Genomic DNA, 27,325 nt, shown 5'->3' with positions numbered 1-27,325 from the left:
TCGGCTCCGGACTTTTTGAACAATGTTTCACACTATAATACCTCTTTAATTAATGGTTAAAAGAAATCTTTGAAAAATATCTCATTTCTTGATCACCCTTTCATGTCGATTTCAAAAGCAGTATACTAACCCTTGAATTTCCATTTTGATAAGGGTTTTTTTTCCCAACGAATTGGGGGGGGGGGCACGTGCCCCCCCCCCCCCCCCTCCCGTAGACGCCACTGAATAGTACCCCTCGGCAACGAGTACCCCGGACCCTCCCCGTGGCCCTAATCCTAGTCCTAATCCTGAACCTAATCGTAACCCTAACCCTAATCCTAACCCTAACCCTAATCTTTGTTAGCCGGGGGTAATTGCCCTCGGGGGTAATTGCCCGGATACTAATTGCTCTCGACGAATCATATACTTGAAGCAGGGAGGTGGCATGCAACCTCCCTGCTTGAAGCCTCGGGTTCTCCTTGGCTTCACCCACACCACCCTGCCCATATGGTATGGAGCGCGATAGATTATGTACTGGGCCCCGTCTTATAAAGCCTTCAAATCAATCACAAGTCCCCAAATCAATCGCAACTTGCATTGCAGCACACAAAAAACTTGTGATTGATTTCTTTCACACGTCTTTATAAGACAGGCCCCTGGTATCATAGAGCTGTGAGCTCTATGGTATTCGAACAGACTGGTCAGACTGTTTACTAACTAAATCCCTGATCCCTAGATCGACGTTTAATACAACGGAAGATCTCTCCAGACTTTCAATGATTATTATGACTTGAGTAAAACTAGTACATGTAACAGATTTATAAATCTTATGTGTATGCTTTGAGAGAAGGATTCAAATAGAATGCAAATAATGATTTTTAAAAAAACATATTGCATTCCATAGGTTCATAAAAATCACCAAAAGTTCATTCACCTCTCATTACTGGCGTGTGTAACTAGTTCGGTGGTATGTTTGTAAGCAGCTGCTTTATATTAGTGTGGTGAGAGCAAAGATCGTACATATACACCGTATATTTATACAATGTACACCGTACGATCCTTGGTGAGAGATAGATAGGTCCATGGATGTACCGTATGTGCAGCATACAACAATCAACATTATGCTGAAACCGTTGTAACTGTACAGGTGTGTGTGGTATTTTGCGTGCCAACCTTTCACTTGGGAGCGCCTACGTTGCTGCAAGTTGTGAAAAAATGGCTACTTGTGTGAGAATGACATCTTATTTTGTGTACAATCGACTGGCTTCTTCCTTTGCATCAGCGAGAGTGGTGGTCACTCGACATCGGACGTGCATGTCTCGCTCAATGCCAAGGCAGCAGCAGATCCAGGTAAAGAACGGTTCACTTCGGTTACGACGGGCATTAGTATGTACAGGTACGGCCCAGCCGGCTTTCACGTAGCGTTTAGCGTAGCCAGGTTATTGTGATCAAGTTCGCCACGCCTCGATGAATATAGACACAATCACGAAGTTTGATACAAACAAAAGTCAAACAGCAAAATGCATTGTCATGTGTTACTGTTAGAAACTCTGTTACTGCTATAGTATTACTATACTCTATTTCAACTCTGTAAATGTAAATGTAATGAGTCGATGTATGGACTGGTTACCGGTAGATGTTTGCTTCCTACAATGTTTGTAAGGCTAAGTGGTATTCTGAAAATCTTCCTAAGTTTCTTCTCAAGTCTGTTCCTAAGTTTTTTCCTAAACTTGGGAAGAAACTTAGGAAGGGGGTGGGAGTATGCAAGTTTCTGACTTAGGAAGAAGTTGGTATTCTAGAATGCACTTAAAGTGAAAACAAAGTTCTGGTAAGGGCCTGAGAACCCGTCTGGCACCATTTCATATTTGCTTGCAATGTATCGAAAGAGTCTACAAAGAAACTTACCTGGCTGACGCGGTGTGCCGGAATGATGAGTCGTTTTGGAGTATTTTGAGAAAAATAAAAGTCGGTAGACCGACTTTTATTCCAGAAGGCTCCAGACTAACTCGGTCTCAGGGAAAACTCGACCCTATTTCAGACAATTTACACACAGTTCGTGATCGCCATGTTCATCAGTACTCTATACTACGGGTACCAAACGAGGCCTTGATGAGCAGACAGGAAAGTGCGTGCTAATCCTGTACAAAACAAATGGACAGCGCGCGGTCCTCAAGCCTATATAGTATACGCACATCACCTCAGTTGCTGAAACGCGCGGTCTTTGAAGTTTTTGTTGTTGTTTATCAAGCGTCTTTGATTGTTTTTAGAGGTGCTTGAGAGGCGCACACTAATTTTGCATGCGCGCCAAAGAGGTTTTTGATGCGCGCGTTGTAACAACTCGGACCATCACTGCGAGTAGCCAGAACGCTACAATGTAGTTTATACAGGCCGCTCCCATATGCATAGTACAACGCTGTACAATCCAGAGGGACAACCAATACAACTCATCCCGCCGTCAAGCAAAGCGAGGCCGAGTTATCCCCGAGTCCGAGTCTAGCCTGACCCCGTTCGGGTAAGTTCTGAGACTGAACGTTTTTGGTTAATATTTCCCATTTTCGTCGTTACCCATCGAATATCTTGTTATTACAGCGTTATTCCGCACATTTCCTAGGCATACGTTCACATTTTGGAGCAAAATTTGACAACTTTTGCAGGCGTACCAGAACTTTCTTTGGGCTTTAAATAGGAAAGAATTGGAAGATATTTAGGAAAGCTCCACCCCTGTCGCTGTCCTAAAAGTACGTTTTTAAGAATAGCAAGCTGTAAACATCGTGATAGGCGCGCTTGTCATTCACTGCACGCACATGTACTTTGATGCGCGAAATGAGCGTGAGAAAGGCCAAGGGGACATGCCGCGCACATGTGTATTTGACCCTACCTCGTGGTCATAGTAATATGCGATTGTCATTGGTTGGTTCCTTATGATACGGCTCTTCGTATTGGCTTAAGAAAGGACGTGGGCGGAGATAAGGATGGCCTGTTAATTTGCATTAAGAAGTGCCGAGGAAGAAATTTCAGAATACCAGAATACCAAAGCTTCGGAAGATTTTTCAGTACCACCCTAGACTCTAGAGAGAGAAAAAAAAAATCACTCCAAATTCCTATCAATTAATCATAATTTAAACTAGGGAAGGGTTTGATATCAGTTGACATAAGCGTAATTGCGTACTTGTTCGTTGCGTAAAACAGTTAAACGTTTTGTTGTGATGTTGCGCCACATTTCCTCTTTTGGTAGCTAGCATCAAAAACATAAATAGGCACCTTGACCTTGTGAAACTTGCAATGAAGCAGCTTTGAACTGAAGTGGGATGGGATGTGCAGTGACAACATAACAAGGTGACAAAGATAAACAGTTTATAGTTATACTTTGCATTGATAAACCTACACCTATATGAACAAGGTGCTAGATGAGCACTTGCCCGATTGCCTTGGGCAAGTGAAAATCAAAGTCAGGCAAGTGTTTTAGAGCAATGAGAAAAAAAAATGCTTGGTTAAATTTTAAATTTTAATTTAATTTCAGAAACTTTCCAACACTTAGGCTTACGCGGAGAAGCCCCAATGCAAAACAATAATAATAATAATAATAAACTGTGCTTGTATAGCGCATATCACATTCAGGGAGAAGTCTCATGCACTTTAAGAATGAAACAATACAAGTAAAGGAAGTAAGGTGAAAATGGGACAGGTAAGTAAACAATAGAAAATTAAGATTAAGCTGACACTGAGAAACACTGATGGCCATGAGCCTTATCATTGCAAAAATAAATATGTTTTCAACATTCTTCTAAATGAATCAATTGTTTCAGCATCTTTAATTTTATCAGGCAGACTGTTCCATAATTCTGCTGACGCTACAGCAAATGTTCGTGCTCCATGAATTTTTTTTTTGTACATTCTTTGCCAATAAAACTGAGAAAATAGTAACCTCCCTTCGAGAAACCTCTTATCGAGAGATAGCTGATATCGCATTTCAGATGACTGAACAAAGATTTGAGGAGTTCCATGCTGTCACGGAAGATCAAGTTCTCAGGGTACTGTCTGCTTCAAAGTCAACAACCTGTGGGCTCGATCCTATTCCAACTGATCTTCTGAAAAAGTGCTCCAGGGAACTGATTCCATTTTTCACCAAGATTGTCAACATATCCCTGACTAATGGCTATTTTCCGGACACGTTAAAGTTTGCTCACATCACTCCTCTGTTGAAATCAGACAAGCTTGATCCAGAAGTCCTGAAAAGTTACCGTCCCATTGCTCACTTGAAGTTCCTTGGGAAGCTGCTTGAACGGCTAATGGTCTCTCAAATGCAGGACTATTTGATGAATAACAATTTGTTTGCTAGTGCTCAATCTGCATACAGACCTTACCATAGCTGTGAAACTGCTATTGTTAGAGTTGTAAATGATATTTTGTTAGCTCTTGATAGGGGACATGAGGCAATCTTACTCCTTCTTGACTACACAGGTGCATTTGATACCATTAGCCAACAAATGTTAGTATCACGCCTAGAAGAAAGATATGGATTTACCGGAAATGCACTGAAGCTAATCGCATCTTATCTTGAAGGCAGAAGTCATTGTGTAGTTATTTGGGACTCAAAATCCCAGGTTTATTCATCTGCCCATGGTGTCCCACAAGGGTCAGTAATTGGCCCTTTAGCATTTACATTGTACTCTGCTCCATTACAGGACATCATTTCACATCACAATTTGAACTGTATGATGTATGCTGATGATACTCAAGTTTATGTATTTATTGAAGGTGGTAGGCAAAATGATGCCATTCAGAAGCTACAGGCTTGCATTTCAGATATTAAGCATTGGTCTATTCACAACTGTCTCAAACTTAATGCAAATAAAACTGAGGTTCTTCATTTTACCAGTAGATTTAGACAACGTAATCAACTTGAATCTGTTACACAGGATGAAAGAGTTGTTAATACAGTTGCCGACTCTGCTAGAAATCTAGGTGTCAGACTCGACAAACATCTTACGCTGAATTCTTACATAAATGATACTTGTAAAGCTGCATCCTTCGCACTCCATAAAATTGGGACAATACGACAGTACTTAAACCGGAAATCAGTAGAGAGACTTGTTCACGCTCACGTGATGTCACGTATTGATTTTTGTAATTTAGCATTCTGTATGGTCTTCCTGACATGCAAATAAACAAGCTTCAGAGGATACAAAACTCTGCTGCGAGATTGGTGACACATGCTCAAAAGCATGACCACATCACTCCTATTTTACATGAATTGCACTGGCTACCAATAAAGGTCCGTGTGCAATACAAAATACTGTCACTGACTTTCCTATGCTTACAGGGTCTGGGTCCCACACATCTCCAAGACCTCATCCAAAGGTATCATCTGACTAGAAATCTTCGCTCAAAATCCAAGTCTCTCCTAGTTTGTCCCCAGACTGTCACCAAATTTTATGGAGCATGAACATCAACACTCAATGTCAAAACTCAATGTCAAAACTCAAGTTTGTTACTCCATTGTGTCAACGTGTGCTGCTTATTCAAATAATGATTGTGTTTTATCAAGCTCTTGACGTACAAGGGAGTTTGTGTATTTATCGTTTTCTTTTTCATTTTTTAACTTTCTTTTCTGGCAAGTAAAATTTTTGTTTGGGTATATGTTCTGCAATAATTTGAAAGTCTGCTTGCCTGACCAACTGCAAGCAAGTGTTAAAAAAAAAAAAAAAAAGTTATGGAAAAAAAAAGTCATGTAGCACCCTGCCTTGAGGTCTATTAACTCAGAGGAAAACAATAAACCCCCTAATAAGATTAAACTGTATTCCTATCAGAAATTGAGCGTACCATATTTTGGCTGTATTTTGGAAAATCTACAGAGGAGTACGTGCAAGATTACAATTTAGATTTCCAATTTAGATTTCCAAAGAAGTCTGCAAAACTGACTTTTTAAATAGTTTGCAATTTAGAAGTTTCCATTGAGTGGATTTTTTTTTCTGCTTTCACTGATATTATGTTAGGTATATTGACTGATTTGAGATGTCAAATACAGAAAGTTAGTATATATTACATATTTATTTGAATATCAGGCCAATCTTTGATTGACTCATTGTGCATTCATTTACATAATTATCTACTTCCTTTCTGGATATCAGAAGCTTTATTTACTTGAAAAAAAAAAACAACAAACACTTTGCTTCCTGCAGTGTAGTTTGTGATCTGGACCATAACAATTAAAGGTCGAGGAATATGTCAAACAACTGAAGTATCAGTTGTGATGCAGATCTTTAGTACTGTAAGGAGAGAGTTTGTTCGTTTTTGCACATGCAGAACACAGGCGCGGCGCTAGGGTGCAATTAACTCGCCAAAAGCTTATGACCTCGAAGCCTCAGTTGCAAAAAGTAGACAGCTTGTGTGCGTAAAACCGCTGGGGAAGTGTTGCAGGACAATCGCAATATCTCACCTCAAAGCCATCAAATGATTAAATCTATACAGCAAACTGAAGAAGAAACTATTCTCTAACTCGTAATGTTAGTTATTTGGGGTTTTATTGAGGATAAACGTGTGAAAATAATGTCGAAACTTAGCTTCCAAAACAGAAAATTTGGTCTCAAAACAAGTGTTATTTTCTCACATTTTCCTTCATTGCACAAAAATGAAACTTCGGTATATGACTTATGGTAGTATATCCATGCTGCTCTCCAAATATCTTTTCTGTATCATTTGGCGCACAGCTATGTCTGGAAAAAATCGAGATCACTGTCACTTGTGACCCACGTAAAATCCATGGCGTAAGGAATACGCAGTCCGATGTATTGGTTTTTGTGCTGCTTGAAACAGTTGAAGCACAAAGCAGGGTTCCTCTCTTGCCCACTCACCACCCTGCTGACCGAAAATCGACCTCTGTCGCATTGCGCCGAGCCTGACACCGCTGATTGGCTAAGCGTGCACTCACCAGTAGAAAACGCATGCGCAGGAGGATGATCTAGTTGTGCATGTCCAGTATCTTCTCTTAAAGTTGGTTGTCTTTTTGCTCTTATTTTTACCTAACTACTAATTGCACAAACACGAGACTTCGCAGGTAGTGAGTCTGGTGTATACAGACTAGTAATATGTTGATCAAATGCATATTCATGCAGGCGCAGACTTGTGTCGGGAAAAAATCGTAACCCTTTCCCACAGTCGACTCAAGCAGAAAAATACACATATCTCGAAAGATACATCAGCGTTTTCGCCCAAAAATCATATGAAGGATGATATATTCATATTTGATATATGTGTGAAGTTTCAAGGGATTTGGTGGTAAAATAAGGGAGATACGAGGAGGTGAACTTTCGAGATTTTTTGTCCTTCCCTCCGCACAGCGCTTCGATGACCGTTAAGAATTCAAAAGCTTTGGCCTCTTATCAGTGAGTTAATTGCACCGTAGCACCGGGGCTGAACATATCAAAATCAAATCTAGGAAACCCACAATAGCCAGTTTGCTAGCTGTAATTGCAAACATGTCAAATCAAAATTTTGTCCCAGGTGGATAAATTTATTCTTTTTCAGTCTTGGATTTGTCTTTATCCTCCAGATACCGGCAATGTGTGTAGGAGCAAGATCTGTTCACACTTCTTGTAGGAGGAATGATGATGCAGACAGCTGTCGCTTCCCACTTCCTGATCGCAAGACTCTGCCAGAAGACCTCCAAGAGGCCATGGATGTCGTTGAAGAGAAGGTAGGTTATTTTTTTTTTTTTTTTTTTTTCTTTCTATCTGCATTCTGTTCCTTGAGGATGCTGGGAGAGAGAACTACAGGTATGTGGATGTTGCTAAAGCTTTTTAAATGCATGTTGATATTTGTATCTGTATCTATACCTCTCTCTCTCTCTCTATCTCTCTCTTTTTTTTTTCTCTCTCTCTCTATATACATTTCGACCTCGATTGTCTGGCCATGTCGGGACCGGCGCTCATCCGGATAAGCGAATTAGCCGGATATGGGAGACACAATGTTAATGTATATAGCTGCCGTCCCAGTGCACTGGGTAGCATACCACGCAACGGTGGTGTAATCTATGCTAGCCTGCACAAAATTGTAGTCCCTTCTTCACAAAAATAAAGTATATCTTTATGTGGAAATCATACATGTTTTACCTCATTAGATATTGAGAAACCTATCATGCACATCTTATGAAATTAGTGAAATAGATCCATGAAAAGATGTTAAAGTCACTGTTTTTTTCTCAATTTTTGGATGAAAACAAAAGTCCTTCACTGCGTGAACGCGTCCAGATAATAGAGATTTCCGGATAAAAGGAGGCCGGATAATCGAGGTCGAACTGTCTGTATAGGTATAGATATAGATATATATATATATATATATATATATATATATATATATATACAGGGCTCGACACTAACGGTGGCCCGGTGGCCCAGGGCCACCAAAATTTCAGAAATGAAGAATTTGGTGGCCTTATCGGGCCACCAAAAAAGGTCGGATGTTTGCCTTTGGGCCACCAAAAATAAAAGTTAGTGTGGAGCCCTGATATATATATATCTATATATATATATATATATATATATATATATATGATCTTAATTGCCTGTCATATATACGTATTTGCTGTGCTCATCTGAATGAAGAAAATATTGGGAGAGAGAGAGATTGTGCGTATCTGTATCTGCGTATACATTTTAGTTGATTATGTTTGTTATCATCAAAGGGGTTTGACATGGTCATACAAAATGTGTAACATTGATACATATTATAGCGGGAAGTCTAGTCGTTTTTCACTAGCAGATAAAGAGTTTTCTAGTGTCATTTTCATATACAAACCTACCTTGGTAATCTATTATTGTCTTGTTTATTTGACTTGAAAAGCTATTAACTCCATCTGTAACATTTGTGTTGTGACTTTAAGGATGCAAAATATCTAATGTCCTTGCTTGTTTTTTTTTTCCTTCCATCTTCCCTGGAGAGTGGGTTTCTGCCAAATGTCTTCAAGATGTTCTCCTACCATCCAGACTCTTTCCGCGCGTTCTTTCAATACCACAACATGTTGATGGTGGACAGCGGGAACCTTACCAAGGCTGACAAGGAACTCATCGTCGTGGCAACGAGTGCCGTCAACAACTGCATATACTGCATTGTCGCCCACGGAGCACTTCACAGAGTCTACAGTAAAAATCCGGTTCTTGCAGACCAGGTAAAACTCAGTAATAATTGTCCCCGCCGAACGAGTTCGAGCAGGGGACTATGAAACGGGCTCCGTACGTGTGTGTGTCTGTGCGTCCGTGCGTCCGTCCGTCCGTCCGTCCGTGCGTCCGTCCGTGTGTGCGTCCGTGTGTGATCAAAATGTTCAATTTGCTACTTCTCTGTCATTTATGAGCCAATTTTGATTCTGTTTGCTTTATATGATAGCACTACATGGGAGCTTTAAAACTTCTACACAGAATTTCAGTTGTGACCTTTGACCTTGACCTTTGACCTATATTGTACATTTGCTACAAAATGCTACTCCTTCGCCATTTCTAACCCGATTTCGATTCCGTTTGCTTTATGTGATGGCATTAGGTGAGGGCTTCAAAACTTCTACACAGAATTTTGACCTTTGACTTCTTTGACCTTTGACCTTGATTTTTGACCTATATTGTACATTTTGCTACAAAATGCTACTCCTTCGCCATTTCTAACCTGATTTCGATTCCGTTTGCTTTATGTGATGGCACTAGGTGAGGGCTTCAAAACTTCTACACAGAATTTTGACCTTTGACTTCTTTGACCTTTGACCTTGATTTTTGACCTATATTGTACATTGGCTACAAAATGCTACTCCTTCGCCATTTCTAACCCAATTTCGATTCCATTTGCTTTATGTGATGGCACTAGGTGAGGGCTTCAAAACTTCTACACAGAATTTTGACCTTTGACTTCTTTGACCTTTGACCTTGATTTTTTACCTATGTTGCACATTTTGTTACAAAATGCTACTTCCGGCGGGGACATATATTACGCACCGCGTAATTTCTACTTTTCCTTGTTTTATTTAGATCTTCATCTTTTTGGCTTAACCACATAGGGAGGTTTTTGTTGGTTTTGTTGATGTTGGGTTGTTGTTTTTTTTTCTCAGATGGAATAATCTTTTCATTTGTTTGGAAGTTTGCCTTGGTTTATGTAACTCCATGTTGAATGCAATTCTCTCAGAAAGAGTAACACCCCCCCCCCCTTGTATATATGCATTAGATCAAACTATACAAGGCCGGTGCTACGTTTTAAAAAGGGGGGGGGGGCAGTTTATATTTCTGGTGTTATTTCTGGGTTTCATCGGCTAACAAGCAAAAGAAAAAAATGGTCTTCAGCACAACTTTCTAATTCCTCTTCTGGGTTTCTTCAGCTGACTAGCAAAAAAAAAAGGAAGGCCTTACCTGCACTCCCACTTCCAGATTTCATCAGCCTGGGGAAAAAAAAATAAAAGCTAGAAGGGGACCCAAAGGCCCGAATTCATGTAGGTGGTACAAATGAAACCATGGTTTAAACCAGGGACTAAAACCATGGAGCGCCAAGTGTTGCACAGAATATTTAGTTACGAAATTGGTCATTTCGTCGACAAAATGACCGTTTCGTTAACAAAATTATCATTTCGTGGACAAAATGTTCATTTAGTTACAAAAAATTTTGTCATTTTGTTACAAAATAATCATCATCGACGAAATGACTGATTTCTGAACGAAATATTCCATGCGATATGACACTTGGCGCTCCATGGTTTAAGCCATGGTTTCATTTGTACCACCTTTGTGAATTCGGGCCAAAGTGGTTACATCCTATGTATTCCTGTATGTCGTGCCAAAAAAGGGGGCCCCGCTATACTCTAGATCACATGATGGAATGACCAGGAACTCATTGCAGATATTTTTCTTAAACCCCTGCAGGTTGCAGCCAATTGGCGTGCAGCGGAGCTCGATGATCGCCAGCGTGCCATACTGGACCTCGCCATGGCTGTGTGCACAAATGAGCCAATCACCGACACTCACTTTGCCAACCTGCAAGCACATGGTCTGGACCGAGACGATGCCTTCCAGATCGGCAGTGTGGCTGCATTCTTCGCACTGTCCAATCGTATGGCCCACCTCTTTGATATGAAGCCAAACAAGGAGTTCCACTTGCTTGGACGAGTTCCCAGGGAAAAGAAATAGTCCGTCCATGAGAAAAAGTCTGTCCATGTGAAAGGGTCCATCTATGTGAAAGGATCCTTCCATCTATCTTTTAAAAGTGATGTGATGTCATAGGATCATTGCCTTTCAAATGCTGGTAGTACAATATGACAACTTGTCACCAGTACTGTATATGAGGATGGTTGACTTGCAGTGATCATTATATTTTTGGAATATGAGTATGCTATATATTACCAGCTGTCATCAATTGAATATGGACCATGAGGGTTCATTCTTCACTTCTAGAATGTCCTTGCAGACCTCAACTTGTTCCAAGATAGGAATACTTGTGATTCTTGATCAGGGAATAACAAAGGGACCTCTTTTTGAGAAGGTATAAAGGTTTGTTGGTCACCAATATACTTCGTCATGAGTGATTAGGCAATCTCTGTAAATTGTACCATGTCTTTCTTTACTGGTCTTATTATCAGTAATGTGACAAACTTTCAAGAAATGGAGATTATAATATCAATTATGCTTTTATCCATATGTAAATTCAAAAGTTGGGTAAAAAAAACAAGACAAAACAATAATGATACATCGATACAGAAAACTGCAAGATACATTCATCTAAATATTTTTCGTCAGCCAAAAAAGGTTTAGACAGGTTATGTTGGAGTTAGTGTGTTGTTGGTTAGTGGGTTGGTTGGTCGGCCTCTTCATCCATTGTATCCAGATACCAAAAGATTGGTACACAAGATGGCCTCTTGGCATAGACATGCAAGAATGTTTTTCTTTTTTTATACTTGTCGTACCAAGTGCTACCATAGTCATCACATGAAGAAAAAAAAGAGAAGTATATGTATATATATACTGAATTATATATTTATATATATATATATATATATATATATATATATATCCTGGTATATATATATATATATATATATATATATATATATATATATATATATATATATATCCTGGTATATATATATATATATATATATATATATATATATATATATATATATATATATATATCCTGGTATATATATATATATATATATATATATATATATATATATCCTGGCGAGGAAAGCGCATGATTTGGTGTCTTGTTTCCAAATCATGCGCTTTCCTCGCCAGGATAAAGCGTTTTTAGATCTATTGCCATTTTAGGTTTTTATCACATATATATATACAAGCATGGTATTACCGGACACGCACATTTTTGCGTACTAATGACATTCTGTACACGCGAGACTTCATAGATTAGCCTCACAGAACTTTGTGTGGAACAAAATCGCAAAAAAACATGACATAAAAAATTTATAGTTGAATGACCCGCACCTCATCATAGTTAATATTTATGCATGTTTGAATCACATTTCGCGACTGAAATTCTATGAAATCCAACTCAAATACAGGAAAAAACATAAAAATGCTGAAGATTCCAATAGAACCAAAAGTTCACTGATCGATATCGGAGATTTGTAGCTATTGTCCTCAAATGCGAACGATGCGGAATAGTTGTGTGCTAAAAGGGGCCCGCAACTCGTCACCCATGCATGCAGCTCCCATTGACAAAGCACGTAAAATAGAAGTAACCAGTTGTCGATTTCTCACAAGGTTTTATTGCGTGAACTGTTCGAAATGTTCAAGACAAACATTTTACCAGAAGATACGAAATTTGAGCCTCATTTGCAGATTTTTCCTTTGTCATCCACTCAGTGAGAGTGTGTAAGGTGATTTTTGGCATAAATTGTGATTCTGGTGCAAGGACAAGGTGCGAAAGACGTCGATTATTTCATTGTGAAAATTGTGTCCGGTAATACAATGCGATTTTGCACCGCGCAAAAAGACAATTTTTTTTAGAGGGGTATGTTTGAAGCATATTTTCTAAAAACTGGAGGGAACAATTGACAAAAGTTGGCTGAATTCGTAATTTCCAGGAGTCTGTGAATAAGTGGTGTTACTTTTAGCCGAAATTTCATCCTCTAAGTATGGAATTCAAAGCCACGAAAAAAAAGCGTCCGGTGATACGATCTACTCTCCTATATAGCAGACCTTGTGGAGCAAACTATTGATAAGAAAATTTGAAAACGTTAATCATTTTTAGGGCTGATTCTTGTTCAAATTACATATCTTTGAACTCATCCTCAGTGACATTCACACATTCAAATAAGATGATATTGCTGTAGTTGGATTCGGTTTGTTTTGCTGCTTCTTTTACATGTATCCTATTTTGTCCCAAATCTAGAGGTGTGACTTTTGTTGTTGTTGCAGGTTGTGACGGAAAATCATAAATAGGAGTGATTATTGATTTGTTATAGATTGTGAAGGGAAATCTTTGAGTGATAAGTAAAATGGAAATTAATGGGGAATTAATCCCAACTAGAAATCCTGATTTTGAGAATGCTGTGATGTACTACACATCAGTGAAGTGTGATGGTACTCACACAATCTGTTCAAATGTAAATTTCAAGTCTTCGATAAATCTGTGCACACTCATCATTGGATAAGAAGACCACAACAATTTGTGATGCCACTCTAGTAAAACAATATAATAGTACAGAAGGCAGGGACAGTAATATTACTGTTGAAATATTTTAGTAACTTTTTTTTTTCAGTAACATCTTTTTTTCAGTATCATTTATAAGTTAAATGATTATTGTGTGAACTTCTCTTTATATTTCCTTTATATCCTCCATGTGACATCACAAATTGTTGTACCCTTCTTATTCATGGATTGTCTGATTTTTCCCCAACTTCACTTAGGCGTTGTTTATATTATGCTGCATTCATTCAGATAAATGTATTTTTGATGTAAATTCCCCCGCAATTTGAGAAATAGTGTGCATATCACTGAAGGCAATATTCAATTTTGAAAATTTATGTGAATTGTACTTTGGCGATCAAGAGTAATCAAGGGACCTTTGGCAAAGTAAATGGCGGTTTTCTGATACTGACAGTATTTTGTTTGCTATTCATGTTTTCATTTCATAAGTATTCATTGAAAAATGTAAGGCAATTAAAGGCAATAATAACCTGTCAAGATTTTCCTGCATGCAACTTTGTCATTTTTCCCCTATTTGTCAAGTTTATGCTCTAGGTTTTAGCAGGTATTCTATCATTAAGGACACATACAGTTCCTACAACTTCAATTTTAGGTCAAAAACTTGACTCTCAATGATTAGCCTGTAGTTTAGCACCGTGTGGATGCACTCGAAAGTTAGCAATCTTAAAGTTTAGTCGATGATTAAAACCACGAGACATCTTAGGTTTTGCACAGCTCTCTCCATGAGCCACGGGAGGTCCCCACTCATAGTTTCGCTCCGTGTGGACACAATCAACGAGCTTGTGAGTTTGCGTGAACCTCGCTTCTCGTTCGTTTCTGGGTCAACCCCCAGCTGCGCTATATTGTATGGGCATAAGGTCATAGTAAAGACTCTGCACTTCTGGTATAATCATCGAGCGTTATTTGCTCGTAAAAATTCTATCTTAGAGTTTACAAACTGCAGGTGTGTGTTTGAACCCTCGTGAATTAACGAGAGTAGCTAATCATCGACAGTTAAGTTTTTGACCTAAACTTAAAGTTTTGCAATTGCGTGAGAACATAACTTATGTCTTTCAACTGTTGCAATGTTTTAGAATTAGATTTTAGTTAAAGAGTGCAGTGAAAACTGAGAGGGGCTGCAATACAGATTCATGTGGCTTTGCTGTTTGAATGAATATGTGAATGTTAGCAGATTTGTGTGCATGTGCATGTGTTCTGAATATGTTTGTGTACATTATATAATCATATATATATATATATATATATATATATATATATATATATATATATATATGTATGTATTGTCTTCATTTATTTTATTATTTTTTTATTAATTATATATATATATATATATATATGTATATATATATATACATATACACACACACACACACATATTAGAGAGAGAGAGAGAGAAACAAACAATACAATTACATTTTTGTAGCGCTTGTATGAACTATTTTAGTTTCACAGTGCTTTTACATCACATCATCTATAGAGCAATTGCTATACATATACATACACATATCTATTAAATCTCTCTTCATTACTTTATTATGCACCCAAACAAGAGATCGAGAGAGAGAGAGAGGGATAAAGGGGAAGTATATATCCTTGTAAATGCATTCGCTCTTGAATAATTCAATGAGTGCTTCTGTGTAGTCCATTTGCACATTAAAACTACTTCACAGCTGACCTGGGCCCTGTTTTATGAAGAGTTAAAATTGATTATATAGTTGATTTCAACTGTAAGTCTATGGCAGCCTGTGTAGTAAGGAAACTTAAAATCGATTTTATCTTTTGATAAAACGGGGCCCTGGAAATACACGAGTTCAGAGCTTCATGAATAATCAGCAGTAAAAAGTAAGAGCGCCCTCTACTGACTTGTCTTTTCCACTATAAGACAAAAGGGGGGGGGGGGGGTAGGGAAACAAGACATGATGTGAAATCAGGAACGTGTAATACGGACGGGATGGAATCTCTTCGCAGTTTGTAATAAAAAAATATATATATGCTTAGGTTCTGTAAGATAGCAACTGTATTTCCTGTTCTTTGCACACTAAATAATAGCTGCCGAAACTATCGAAAAGGAAAGCGAGCTGTTACTCGTAAGGTTCGATGCGATTTAGGAATTGTTCTCTCCTGAAGCAATTTGTACACCTGCGATAAAACGCCTAATTTCTTTGGGCATGCACGGAGCATGGGTTCCAAAAAAAAAAAAAAAGAAGAAAAAAGAAAGGATTCTGGTTTCTTCTTATGTAACACCTCTCTGCATGTTGACAGGAATGTCGATTTACCGGTGTAGTAACAGTTACTGTGCTAAATATTTCAGAGTGCCAATAACTATGACTGACTGAACGACTATGATAGGATCCTCAATTTCCCCACACTTGAGTCAGCCATTTTTTTTTTTTTTTTTTAGTTTTGGTTTCTGGTTGTCGTTGTTGTTGTTGTTTTGTTTTGTTTTGTTTTGTTTTGTTTTTTTGGGGGGGGGCTGTTTATCTAGTAGTACTTTTAATATGTTTTTTCCCCTTTAAAAGAGGGGTTAAGAGAACAGTTAGGAAGAGTACAAAGAGTAGAACGACATTAACTGAAAAAGAATAATTAGAAAAGAGATGGGAAATGGGAAGAATAAGAAAGAAGGGAACGAGAATAAAATATTTTACAGGGAGTCCGTCCTGTATCGATGACGCTTGCCAACTTAGCATGCATGGCAACGATTTACTTTGCGGAAGTTGCGCAGAATTTTTTTTTTCTTGTTCAGTACGACCTATAGAAATAGTTCCTAGAAAGAGAGAAAGAAAGAGAGAGAGAGAGAGAAAAAAAAAACGCTTGAAAGGGAAGGCGGAGACATACAAAGACTTAAAAGACACAAAGGGACAGAATAGAAGATACTGATAGTGATGAAAAATAAGAGTATATGGTAAGAGAATGAGAGCTCCGATTTCAGTTTCATTATACATGAATGTCATCACTCCTGGCAAAAAGGCATAATCATTTGACATGTTAGGTAGACCCCTATATTTACACCAGCGATCTGTTTCATGCTTAACTCCCAAATCAAGCTAAATCAAGCCTTTAAAGCAACTAGGAAGCGATGAATCCCTTAATAAACATTTGTTTTTGCCATGGTAACAATCAACATCTATTCATAAATTGTACTTTAGTAACAATAATGACAAATCTCGAAAGACGAAGACTTCGATCAAGCAAAACATTGAACGAAGGAAAGAAACACCGTCCAGTATGCTGCTGTGAATCTGATAAATCGATGTTCTTCCCTTCTTCCTATAAAATGAAAATATATCTCATTACTTCTGGTCGATCTTTAGCAGTGTAGGAAACAAACAATTCCACTTAAACCTTGAGAGAACATGTTGGTCCGCTAAAGTTCGAACACCGCTTTTCCTTCACACATCCATAAAGAATGAAGTGTCGGTTAACTAGCGTGCATGCATCGTTGGAATGGATTCAGAAAACTCCAACAAAAACAACAAAAGAAAAAAAGACGAACAGGTAAGCAAACAAATCACATGAAACAATCGAAGCTGCATGGTGCCAACTGTACTGAAGGAAGCCCATTTACTTATACTGTAAATTATGGCCAATCATGATCTCAGAATTAACAGGCCATTCACAGAACTAGCTCGGCGCAGTGCCCCCTGATTGTAGAGTGCAGACCTCAATTTTCGTCACGGGTCGATATCCGCCCGCCGTATATTATATATTTACACGGGTGGCCTCGATCTCAGAATATTCGGAATCTTATGGAATTGCGGCGAACGCGCCCCCCAGCGGCCAGTTCGGCCGAAGTGCAACAGAGCATGTCACGATGACGCATTGGTGCTGCCAACTTTTGACTGGGCCGCTAGTATAAAAACCCTGGATCGGCATGAGCCATGTCGATTTCTTCAGAGTAAAGCTTGTGTACTGGTGGAACACACCGCTGCTGGTGGAAAGCCCTGCTATCGTCTGTAGATAGGCCACGACCGAACTGAGAACTTCGAACACTTGAAAGTTTATCGAGATGGCGTCTTTGGTGAATCGCGTGATGTGCGGCATCCGACTCGCTCCATCGTTTTGGAAGGGCATCTCACCCAAACGGCTCGGATTGACTGAAGTGAAGGTCTGATTTACACTTTGCATGTTTCACTAGCTCATTTTTCTCCAACTTTCTGTTTTCCTTTAGTAAACTTGCTATTCTCCCCCAAACTTCAAAAGTGTTTCAACGGCCCAAACCTAATCACAGCTGTGGGATTGGGTATTCAACTTTTATTGTTTTGTTTTGTTTTGTTTTGTTTTTTGGCATTGTTCTCTCAATAACTTGATGGGTGCTCCATACTTCATGTAACTTAGGCCTATACAATAGTAAGAATGAATATATCCAACATTTTTTCTGACACAAGGCTCTTTAATTTTTCAAGAAACGATTTAAACATCATGAATTATATCAAAAGATAGAACACTTGCATAATAGTAAAGTAAACTATAGTAGTATAAAATAAAGGCCTATATATCATAAAACCAGTTTTATATGCAGTCTTCTCATCCTCTTTGTTCATATAGACCAGGCTCCTTCAATTCTGCAAAATTATGGCAGATTGATCAATTTTTGCAGGAAGTTTATATGCTATAGAACATTTGATTGCCATTTATCTGGAAAGGAAAATGTAACTGGACTGAATGTAAATTTCATGTTTATTGTTCATATCTTCCATGCACATGTTTCAATCATGGCCATTAATAACAAAGCCAGTGTTCAGCATAAAATTATGGAGCTCTCGTGTAGCATCTAGCCTCAAGTCCTGTCACAGTGTTAAACTTTCACACTAGCATTGCCAAAGAGGTATACTTACTAGCTTTGATTCTTTAAAAAAAATGCAAGTGTTTGCATGATATCTTACCAACTGGAACTGATCAGTAGAGCAAGTTGGCATTGGCAAGGTATCCTTTTTCAATTACTTGGAATCATATTGATAGTAAAATGATACATTTAAAAGATTTAAAGTTTTTCCAAAGTGAATGCATGTCAGGTTTGTAGTGGAATGTAGGTTGAAAAGGAAGGCTTGTGCCGAAAGGGTGGGTTGGGTGGTGGCACGTAGCATTAATGGGAACACCACCCTTCATCCAAAGCCACCCCGGTTTTGCCGAAAGGGTGCGTTGGGAGTGTTGAATCGCGTCGCGTTGACTGGAACCCCACCCTTCGTCCAAAGCCCCCCCCCCCCCCCCCCCCCCCCCCCGGTTTTGCTGAAAGGGTGCGTTGGTACTTTTTCTCATGTAATATTAAAAGACGAGTTTTGAATTTATATTTAACCTTCAAACAACCATTTCTAAGAGGCTATTGTCCGGATCGGTTTACACTCTACATGTATTACCACTTGGTCTACAGCCAGTTGGTCTAATAGACTGTTCAATATCAGTTGGTCTAATAACCAGTTGGTCTAGTCATCATTTCGTCCAATTACTGTTTGGTCTAATTGTTATTTGGTTTAATTACTATTTGGTCTACAGTCAATTGAGTATCTGAATATAAGAACGACCCAAGTCCATGGAGGACCATTTTGAGTAAACTTAAAAAAACTTCATATCTTATTTATTTGTCCAATAATATTCTATTTAACTGTGATGGGAAGGCAACATTGTATATACAAATTAGAACATATATCATCATGACAATTTACATTTACATTAATTGTGGAGAGGTCATTTTGTGTGATGGACTTGGGTCGTTCTTTGAATCATATACATGATATTCTGCTATAGAGATGAGAGAAGGATGAGATAGGGCGCTATAATATGAATGTAAAAATGACCCAAGTCCTTCATTCTTACATTCATAAAAGATTAACTCATTCGTTTCAGGCACTTCCGGGGGTAATTAGGATTTATCATTTATACACAAGATGAGTCCATGCATAAGCTACAATTTCCCATGTCAAACTGAATTTGGCCAAAAATTGGACTTGGGTCGTTCTTATATTCAGGTCTTCAATTCGTCTAATAATAGCCATTTGGTCTATTTTTGGTCTAACACCTATTTATATCATCAAATACCAATTTGGTCTATTATGAGTTGGTCTAATTCCATTTCGTCTAATCATCAAATGGTCTAAAATAAAACCAAATTTGTCCAATATAAATTTGGTGTATACATCATTAATTTTGGTCCATTGCCCAGTTGGTCTAGCCTCTGTCTATCATCATTTAGTCTACACCCATTTAGTCTAATAACCATTGATCTTATTGTCATTTGGTCTAATAGCCAGCCTCCTGGTCTAATCAGGTACCATTTGGTGCAATCATTGTTTCGTCTATATGACCAACTGGGGCTATTTTTTTTATTGTTTTTTTTTTTTGGGGGGGGGGGGGCCCTTTTTATTGATGTGTACACCAAATTTATATTGGACAAATTTGGTTTTATTTTAGACCATTTGATGATTAGACGAAATGGAATTAGACCAACTCATAATAGACCAAAAGTAGACCAAATGGCTATTTTTAGACGAATTGGCTGTAGACCAAATAGTAATTAAACCAAATAACAATTAGACCAAACAGTAATTGGACGAAATGATGACTAGATCAACTGGTTATTAGACCAACTGATATTAAACAGTCTATTAGACCAACTGGCTGTAGACCAAGTGGTAATAGAGTGTAAACCGATCCGGACGATAGACTCTTTGAAATGGTTGTTTGAAGGTTAAATATAAATTCAAAACTCGTCTTTTAATATTACATGAGAAAAAGTACCAACGCACCCTTTTGGCAAAACCAGGGGGCTTTGGACGAAGGGTGGGGTTCCAGTCAACGCGACGCGACCCAACGCTCCCAACGCACCCTTTCGGCAAAACCAAGGAGGCTTTGGACGAAGGGTGGTGTTCCCATTAACGCGACGCGCCACCACCCAACCCACCCTTTCAGCACAAGCCGAAAAGGAATGTTCTTCATTAAAGTGAAAACTAAGTTCTGGTAAGGGCCTGAGAACCCGTCTGACACCATTTCATATTTGCTTGCAATATATCGAAAGAGTCTACAAAGAAACTTACCTGGCTGACGCGGTTTGCCGGAATGATGAGTCGTTTTGGAGTATTTTGAGAAAAATAATAAAAGTCGGTAGACCGACTTTTATTCCGGAAGGCTCCAGACTAACTCGGTCTCAGGGAAAACTCGACCCTATTTCAGACAATTTACACACAGTTCCTGATCGCCATGTTCATCAGTAGGCCTACTCTATACTACGGGTACCAAACGAGGCCTTGATGAGCAGACAGGAAAGTGCGTGCTAATCCTGTACAAAACAAATGGACAGCGCGCGGTCCTCAAGCCTAAATACGCACATCACCTCAGTTGCTGAGACGCGCGGTCTTTGAAGTTTTTGTTGTTGTTTATCAAGCGTCTTTGATTGCTTTTAGAGGTGCTTGAGAGGCGCACACTAATTTTGCATGCGCGCCAAAGAGGTTTTTGATGCGCGCGTTGTAACAACTCGGACCATTACTGCGAGTAGCCAGAACGCTACAATGTAGTTTATACAGGCCGCTCCCATATGCATAGTACAACGCTGTACAATCCAGAGGGACAACCAATACAACTCATCCCGCCGTCAAGCGCAGCGAGACCGAGTTATCCCCGAGTCCGAGTCTAGCCTGACCCCGTTCGGGTAAGTTCTGAGACTGAACGTTTTTGGTTAATATTTCCCATTTTCGTCGTTACCCATCGAATATCTTGTTATTACAGCGTTATTCCGCACATTTCCTAGGCACACGTTCACATTTTGGAGCAAAATTTGACAACTTTTGCAGGCGTACCAGAACTTTCTTTGGGCTTTAAGGTCAGAGTTTGCAATTGAATTTCATTGTTATACACTTTGTCTTAAGAGTTATCCTGTAGATGATTTGTACCAATATAATATGAAGAGGTATGGGTAGGCCCTACTGCTTCTTTATAGAAGTAAATTACAAATTCAATAATTTGTGATTGCATGGTCACAAAATCCTGTAGTTTTAAAAACACAACCAACATATCCTTAATTTTGAAAAGACATGAGGTAGAGAGAGGAGAAGAGAGAGAGAGAGAGAGAGAGAGAGGAAAAAAAGAGAGGTAGGTTCCTTTACCCAATTTGCTGTTCTTTGTTCTTGAAGGATGTAATGGTATGCTCATTATTACTATTATCAGAAATATTTAGAAAAAATATTCCTCCATGAGTGTACTGTGCAGGTCTATGTTTATCATTGTATCAAGTTATGTCATACAATAATTTTATCATTTGGTAAAAGTCTATGAAAGTCTGTAAAAGTCTACATATATGGAGATATATACTCATAGCTAGTCAGTTGAGATAAAACCTGGATATAATGAGATATCAATGTTCTATTTCAGAAATAACCTTGTTGTGGAATAAGATAATCAGACATGGGAGTTATAACATTTTTTTTTTGTGTGTGTGTCATGTAAGTGGTGAGCTTAGCTTGTAATCTCTTATTTGCTATTGGAAGTACTGAATGCCACAGAGAAATTATTAAAAGAAATTGGGTCATTTGGTGACATAACTAAGTATTATAATGGGACATTTTTAAGCTTGCTGAAATGTCCAAACCAGTTGCTTTGCAGCCAGTTGCTATGTGATTACATACAGAAGTAATAAGGAAGTTCAATTTTTTTATCCCATGTTGGGATTTTTGTATGTGGCACATTCTGAACTATTAGTGCACTTTGCAGACCTTGGTACAAACTTCCAGTCTCAAGGGATTGAAATTGATTGCATGTCGAAATATTTCAAGAGTAACAAAGAAGTAAATTAGCACTATCAACTTTGTTGGTTTGTAACAGGCATGCTCATTTAAAATCACCGCAACTAGTTCATGTACAAGTAATTTCAAAATTATTCTTTGTACCTCATGAAGTTAAGATGTATTAGAAGCTTTTTACTATTCAGGGTGTGATTATATTGGATGCAAGGCTTTTGGGAGCTTTAGCATGTAGGCCTACCAGTTTGTTTCATAGGGAAAATGCTTCCATAATTTCTAGTAAAATAATGTATAGTGAAATAAATGACTAAAGGTTCATTAAAAACAGGCATAAGACTCTTTACTTAAATGGTATCTTTAAGTATTGTCATACAACAGAGATATTAATTATAACCACATACATTATGATGTATATATGTGAAATACATGAGGTAATGATATCCCCATGTTTTAACTCCTACGCTGATTTGTAAACAAAAATATTATAAATATAAACCTTGTATTGATAATGTAGCAATTACACTCCTCTTCCCCTAAAACTAATCATTAATAAGTTATTGCGACACAACAATAATTGGATAGAGATCCAAACGAATTTTTCTTGTCAATATGAATTCTAACTGAAGAAGAAAAGAATGTCATTATCATGATATCTGTACAAGCCAGGGGGAGATGTGTACAGCAATAATGCTATCACCTTAAAGGGATCGTATAGTTTTGGTTGAGACCTAATTTCAGGTTTCTAACATTTTTTAATGAGATAATGAGAAACCTCTTATGAAATATGAAAGAGCATTTAATTCCATGAGGAATTCAACTTTTATTTGATGAAAATTGGTTTTGAAATGGCTGAGATATCCAAAACAGAGTGATTCTATTAAAGTGTGGGACCCACATTTTATTACGATCACTTTGTTTTACTTTGTTTTTGGATTTTTTAGTCATTCTAAACCCGATTTTCATCAAATAAACTTTGAATTCCTCTTAAAATGGTATGCTCTGTACTATTTCATATGTGTTTTCTGGGTATCTCGCAAAAAGTTATAAGCCCAATTCTTATCTCCACCAATACTATACCATCCCTTTAACTAATTTGACAAATATGCTGTTGTCTGTTTTATATCTGTGTTCCTTCCATAAGAACATGAAAATAAATAAACCATTTAAATGACATACAAATTATTTATGACCATTTTCAATATTTTGCAAGAGTTATTAGACACTAACATTTCATAATTTTCCTATTTCATAAGAGAAATAATGGAAAAGGTATGACAGTATGATATCAGAGGTGTCACACACCTGTTTTGAGTTCATTAATTTATGGCAGAAATTGACCAAAGTGCTTTGCTTGCTGGCTGTGCAACAAGAATTTAGCTCTTTGAGATTTTATAAATTGTTACATCCAGTTTTCTCTTCTTCTTCTTCTTTTTGTTAGTTTTTAAACATAACATTTGATATAAAAAGACCAAATGCAGGTGTTGTTGTTGTTTTTTTCCCAGGAAGCTTTATCAAAACCACAGACTAAGTCATGACTTGCTCCACTTGGGAAGAAAATAATTTTGTGTGGGATCTTCACAAAATGTAATCATTTTTTCACAGATACTCTAAGAATAACATGTTCAATATGGAATATGACCTGAATTATGGTAGAATTATTGTTTGTTTTTTATAAGATCACAGGATATCAAACATCATGGTGGCAGTATTCTCTTTTTGCTATTCTTGAGTCTGACAACTCTCAGAGCAAACATTTTTGAAAACATGCCTTTAACAGATTGAGATAGTACTAATCTGCCTCAATAAAAAAAAAATAAGTATTTTTATTGCATATTGCAGCTGCTGCAGCAGTAGCCAGGTGACAATCAGTCAGTTGTGACCATTAAAGAGAAATAGAACCCAAGTATACATTGAGATTGAATGTTATAAATGCTGAAATATTAGCATAACACATCAGCAAAGTTTGAGGAAAATCTGAGAATCTAATCAAAAGTTGTCAGTTCTTTTGTTTCAGTTTAGCTATCACTGGATGAGAAGACTATTAGTTTGTGACATCACATATGTATAACAATTTAGAGAAAATACAAAGAGAGTTCCCCAAAATGTATTTTTTGTATGAAAAATGTATGTGTTTTTAAATAACTTCTTACTGCTATATGTTAAAGGTCATATGGTTCTCCCTGGTTCCTGAAAGCAGTTTATAATCAAGTCAAGTGTCCTTTCATTATGCTAGAAAGGTGAAAATAATATTCATTCATTCATTTATTTTTCCATTTCCAACAGAAACATATAAAAATTTTACAGAGATTGAAGACATAAATTTCGGCATAATACATAATTAAGGATAACTTTACAAAATATTGTAAGTATACAGAAATGCTGGAAATGGGAGGAATGCTAAAAAGCAGTGCTAATATAGCAGTGCTAATATGTTGAATTTTCTTTTTTCTTTTTAAAATTAATATCATTGTCTGTACATGACATCACATAGAGCTGTAGTCTTCTAATCCAGTGATGGAGCGTCAAAACTTTTAAAGTTTATAACTTTTGAATATGTTATCCGATTTTTTTTTCTCAAACTTCACTAATGTGGTTTAGTAATATCATTGCATTCCCTCAGTGTATGTATTTGGGTTTCATTCTCATTGCCATACAGGAGCCATAGTAACTGAAATAGTTTAGTTTAGTTCAGTTCAATAGTTTGAAACCTCCAGATATGTTATGTACTTGTTTTCCAGTCAACCCATACCAGCATAGGTACACAATTATAAATGATCTTGGAGAACATTTCTTTGTTTTGTACCTTCTATAATGCCCATAGACATGTAGTGCATACAGCAGCAAGATTTACAAATACACTAACACATACACTGCCGCTTACACTGACAGTTACACTGATGCTTTATGACTAGCAGCGTAATATATATTATGTACAATAGTGCCTCTGGCAGAGGTTTCATGCAGATTCCCAGATATTTATAGAATAAAATATTTTGCCAATGTTCGTTGTTTGTTGTTGATTCTTGCATACTTTAATCAATGATAAGTGTCCCCATGACAACCTCAGGGTTTGAATGACCTCTGCTTGCTGCCTGCCTAACATAGGAATGTGCATCTAGTTTACAAAGAGAAAGTCTACACTAGTAGTCATATACCCCTTTCAGGTAATCGCGGTTCAATTATCCGCATCCAAATAATGCGGATGAAGTAGTCAAAATCGCGTTCATATATCCCATGAAGTGCGCACTACTTTTACGAGCACCCGTTCATATAATGGTGCGAGTTATTTGTGCGAGTTATTTGTCATGGTTACTGCGCACGCCTCTATAATGACGTAATGTTTCCGGTGAATATCCTCACGTGTATGCACACCTCTCGCGCGCTCAAGCTCAGCAATCAGCGGTTGTGCGGGAAATCGAGTGACCTTTGACCGAACTGTGGAATGTTAGTGCGGATAAGTCGTAAAACGCGTTCATGTATTCTCGATCTGATCCTCATGCTGCAATTATGCGCATAATAGCAGCATAAAAATAATGCGCACTTTTCTAGTCCTCTCCCGTTCATGTAATCGAAATTTTACGACTTGTCCTCCTATTATCCGCATCCACGATTACCTGAAAGGGGTAATAGAAACAGTGGTGAGAGAATCAAGTGTATGATAAAAAAAAATTGGTTACATGTATTTGAAAAAAACACCAGAAGATGCTTGATTTGAATTGGAATGTGCATCTAGTGTACATACAAAGAGAACTACACTAGTAGTCATAGAAACAGTGGTGAAAGAATCAAGTGTATAGGGCCTATCCATTTGAAAAAAAAAAAGAGAAGATGGTTTATTTGCTCTTATTCCACACTTCATTGAAACCATGTTCTTACCTGTTCTTAGAAATACCTCATGCAGGTTACAACAATAGAGGTCTTGGTAAAGTTGGTAAGTGTAGCAGCTTAACAGTTCTTTAACTCCAATGACTTTATGCCAATAAACCTCTGTTTCTGTCTTAAGTTGTGTCCTTCTTGTTTCATTGTCACAACTCTTTCAAGTTTTCCTTTGTGTTTTGGAGGTCTTTTTTTTCCCACCATGTTTAGTCAAATAAATGATAAAATGCTGTAACTATTAATCAGCAATGTGCTAGGCATTAATCAACAAATTTAATAAGCCTTTTCAGTCATTCTAATATTGCAGACAATTTTCTCAGTAATGAAATTTAGTGCATACATCATAACAATTAAGGTGCAAAGTGTATAGGTGCAATACTGGCAAACAGAATTAACAAAACATCTATAACTGTGAGTAATATTCAAAATTCATCTTTCCCATATTGTGGCACCAAAACGCCATAACCTCCCCCTGCACTTTCCTCAAGGCTGCATCACGGCGGTAAATGAAAACAAAAGAAGAGGCGGTGAGAGAAAGAGGCTTAGTGATTCTCCAGTGTGAAGGTCAAAAGCAGAGCCTGTCATTGTCCGTACATGATTAAACAAGAATAAAGCGGGCCACAAGTTTAAGGACACTCTGTCAGACGCTGGAGGAAATATTCTGCTCACACTGAAACTCTTTTGTGGCTAAATTTCAAACATTAGCCCAGAGTCGCATGATCCGATGACGTGTGATTGTTCCATAAGTTCGCCCCAGGCGATACCCCAAGAGACCTATGTGAGGACATTAGGGATGAAATGTTCCTTATTTTTGTATTGATACCTCTAGACAGCGTAAAAGGCTGGGTTTATTGGTGTGTTCTGCTCCACTATTTTCTCTTTGATCTGTATGCAGCTATGATGGTGATTGGTATATATTTTCTAAGGAAAAAAGAGATTGGGCGGCCTTCAGCATGAGTTATTGTTGATAGATGAATGCATTGCTGATTATTGTTTGTTTGTTTGCCTACTTCTTTTATTATTCCAACAAATGAATAGTTTTTATTCCT

The 27,325-nt window shown here is 37.8% G+C and overlaps 2 protein-coding genes across 2 annotated transcripts in view; both read left to right on the top strand.

Annotated features, from left to right (window-relative positions):
- Positions 1-1,193: 1,193 nt before the first annotated feature.
- Positions 1,194-11,930, top strand: LOC140241860 (uncharacterized). Its single transcript, XM_072321613.1, has 4 exons — positions 1,194-1,329; positions 7,532-7,675; positions 8,918-9,145; positions 10,872-11,930. Exons 1-4 carry the CDS (start codon positions 1,195-1,197, stop codon positions 11,133-11,135), a joined length of 771 nt encoding a protein of 256 aa, XP_072177714.1. The 5' UTR covers position 1,194; the 3' UTR covers positions 11,136-11,930.
- Positions 11,931-17,680: 5,750 nt separating this feature from the next.
- Positions 17,681-27,325, top strand: part of LOC140241504 (uncharacterized) — a 35,593-nt gene continuing 25,948 nt past the window's right edge. The window contains exon 1 of the mRNA XM_072321232.1: positions 17,681-17,779. Within this exon, the coding sequence (XP_072177333.1) occupies positions 17,681-17,779 (99 nt within the window). The remainder of the gene's footprint in view (positions 17,780-27,325) is intronic.

The sequence above is a fragment of the Diadema setosum genome, chromosome 18 (assembly GCF_964275005.1).
Source record: "Diadema setosum chromosome 18, eeDiaSeto1, whole genome shotgun sequence".
Lineage (NCBI taxonomy): Eukaryota > Metazoa > Echinodermata > Echinoidea > Diadematoida > Diadematidae > Diadema > Diadema setosum.
Note: the sequence above shows the minus strand (reverse complement) of the source record. Positions and strands in the feature narration are given on the sequence as shown.

Excerpts from the sequence above, each read along its gene's own strand:
- LOC140241860 (XM_072321613.1), top strand. The coding sequence starts at position 1,195 with ATGGCTACTTGTGTGAGAATGACATCTTATTTTGTGTACAATCGACTG. Across the intron at positions 1,330-7,531 it reads CAAGGCAGCAGCAGATCCAG|ATACCGGCAATGTGTGTAGG; the intron begins GTAAAGAACGGT and ends TTTATCCTCCAG. Across the intron at positions 9,146-10,871 it reads ATCCGGTTCTTGCAGACCAG|GTTGCAGCCAATTGGCGTGC; the intron begins GTAAAACTCAGT and ends AAACCCCTGCAG.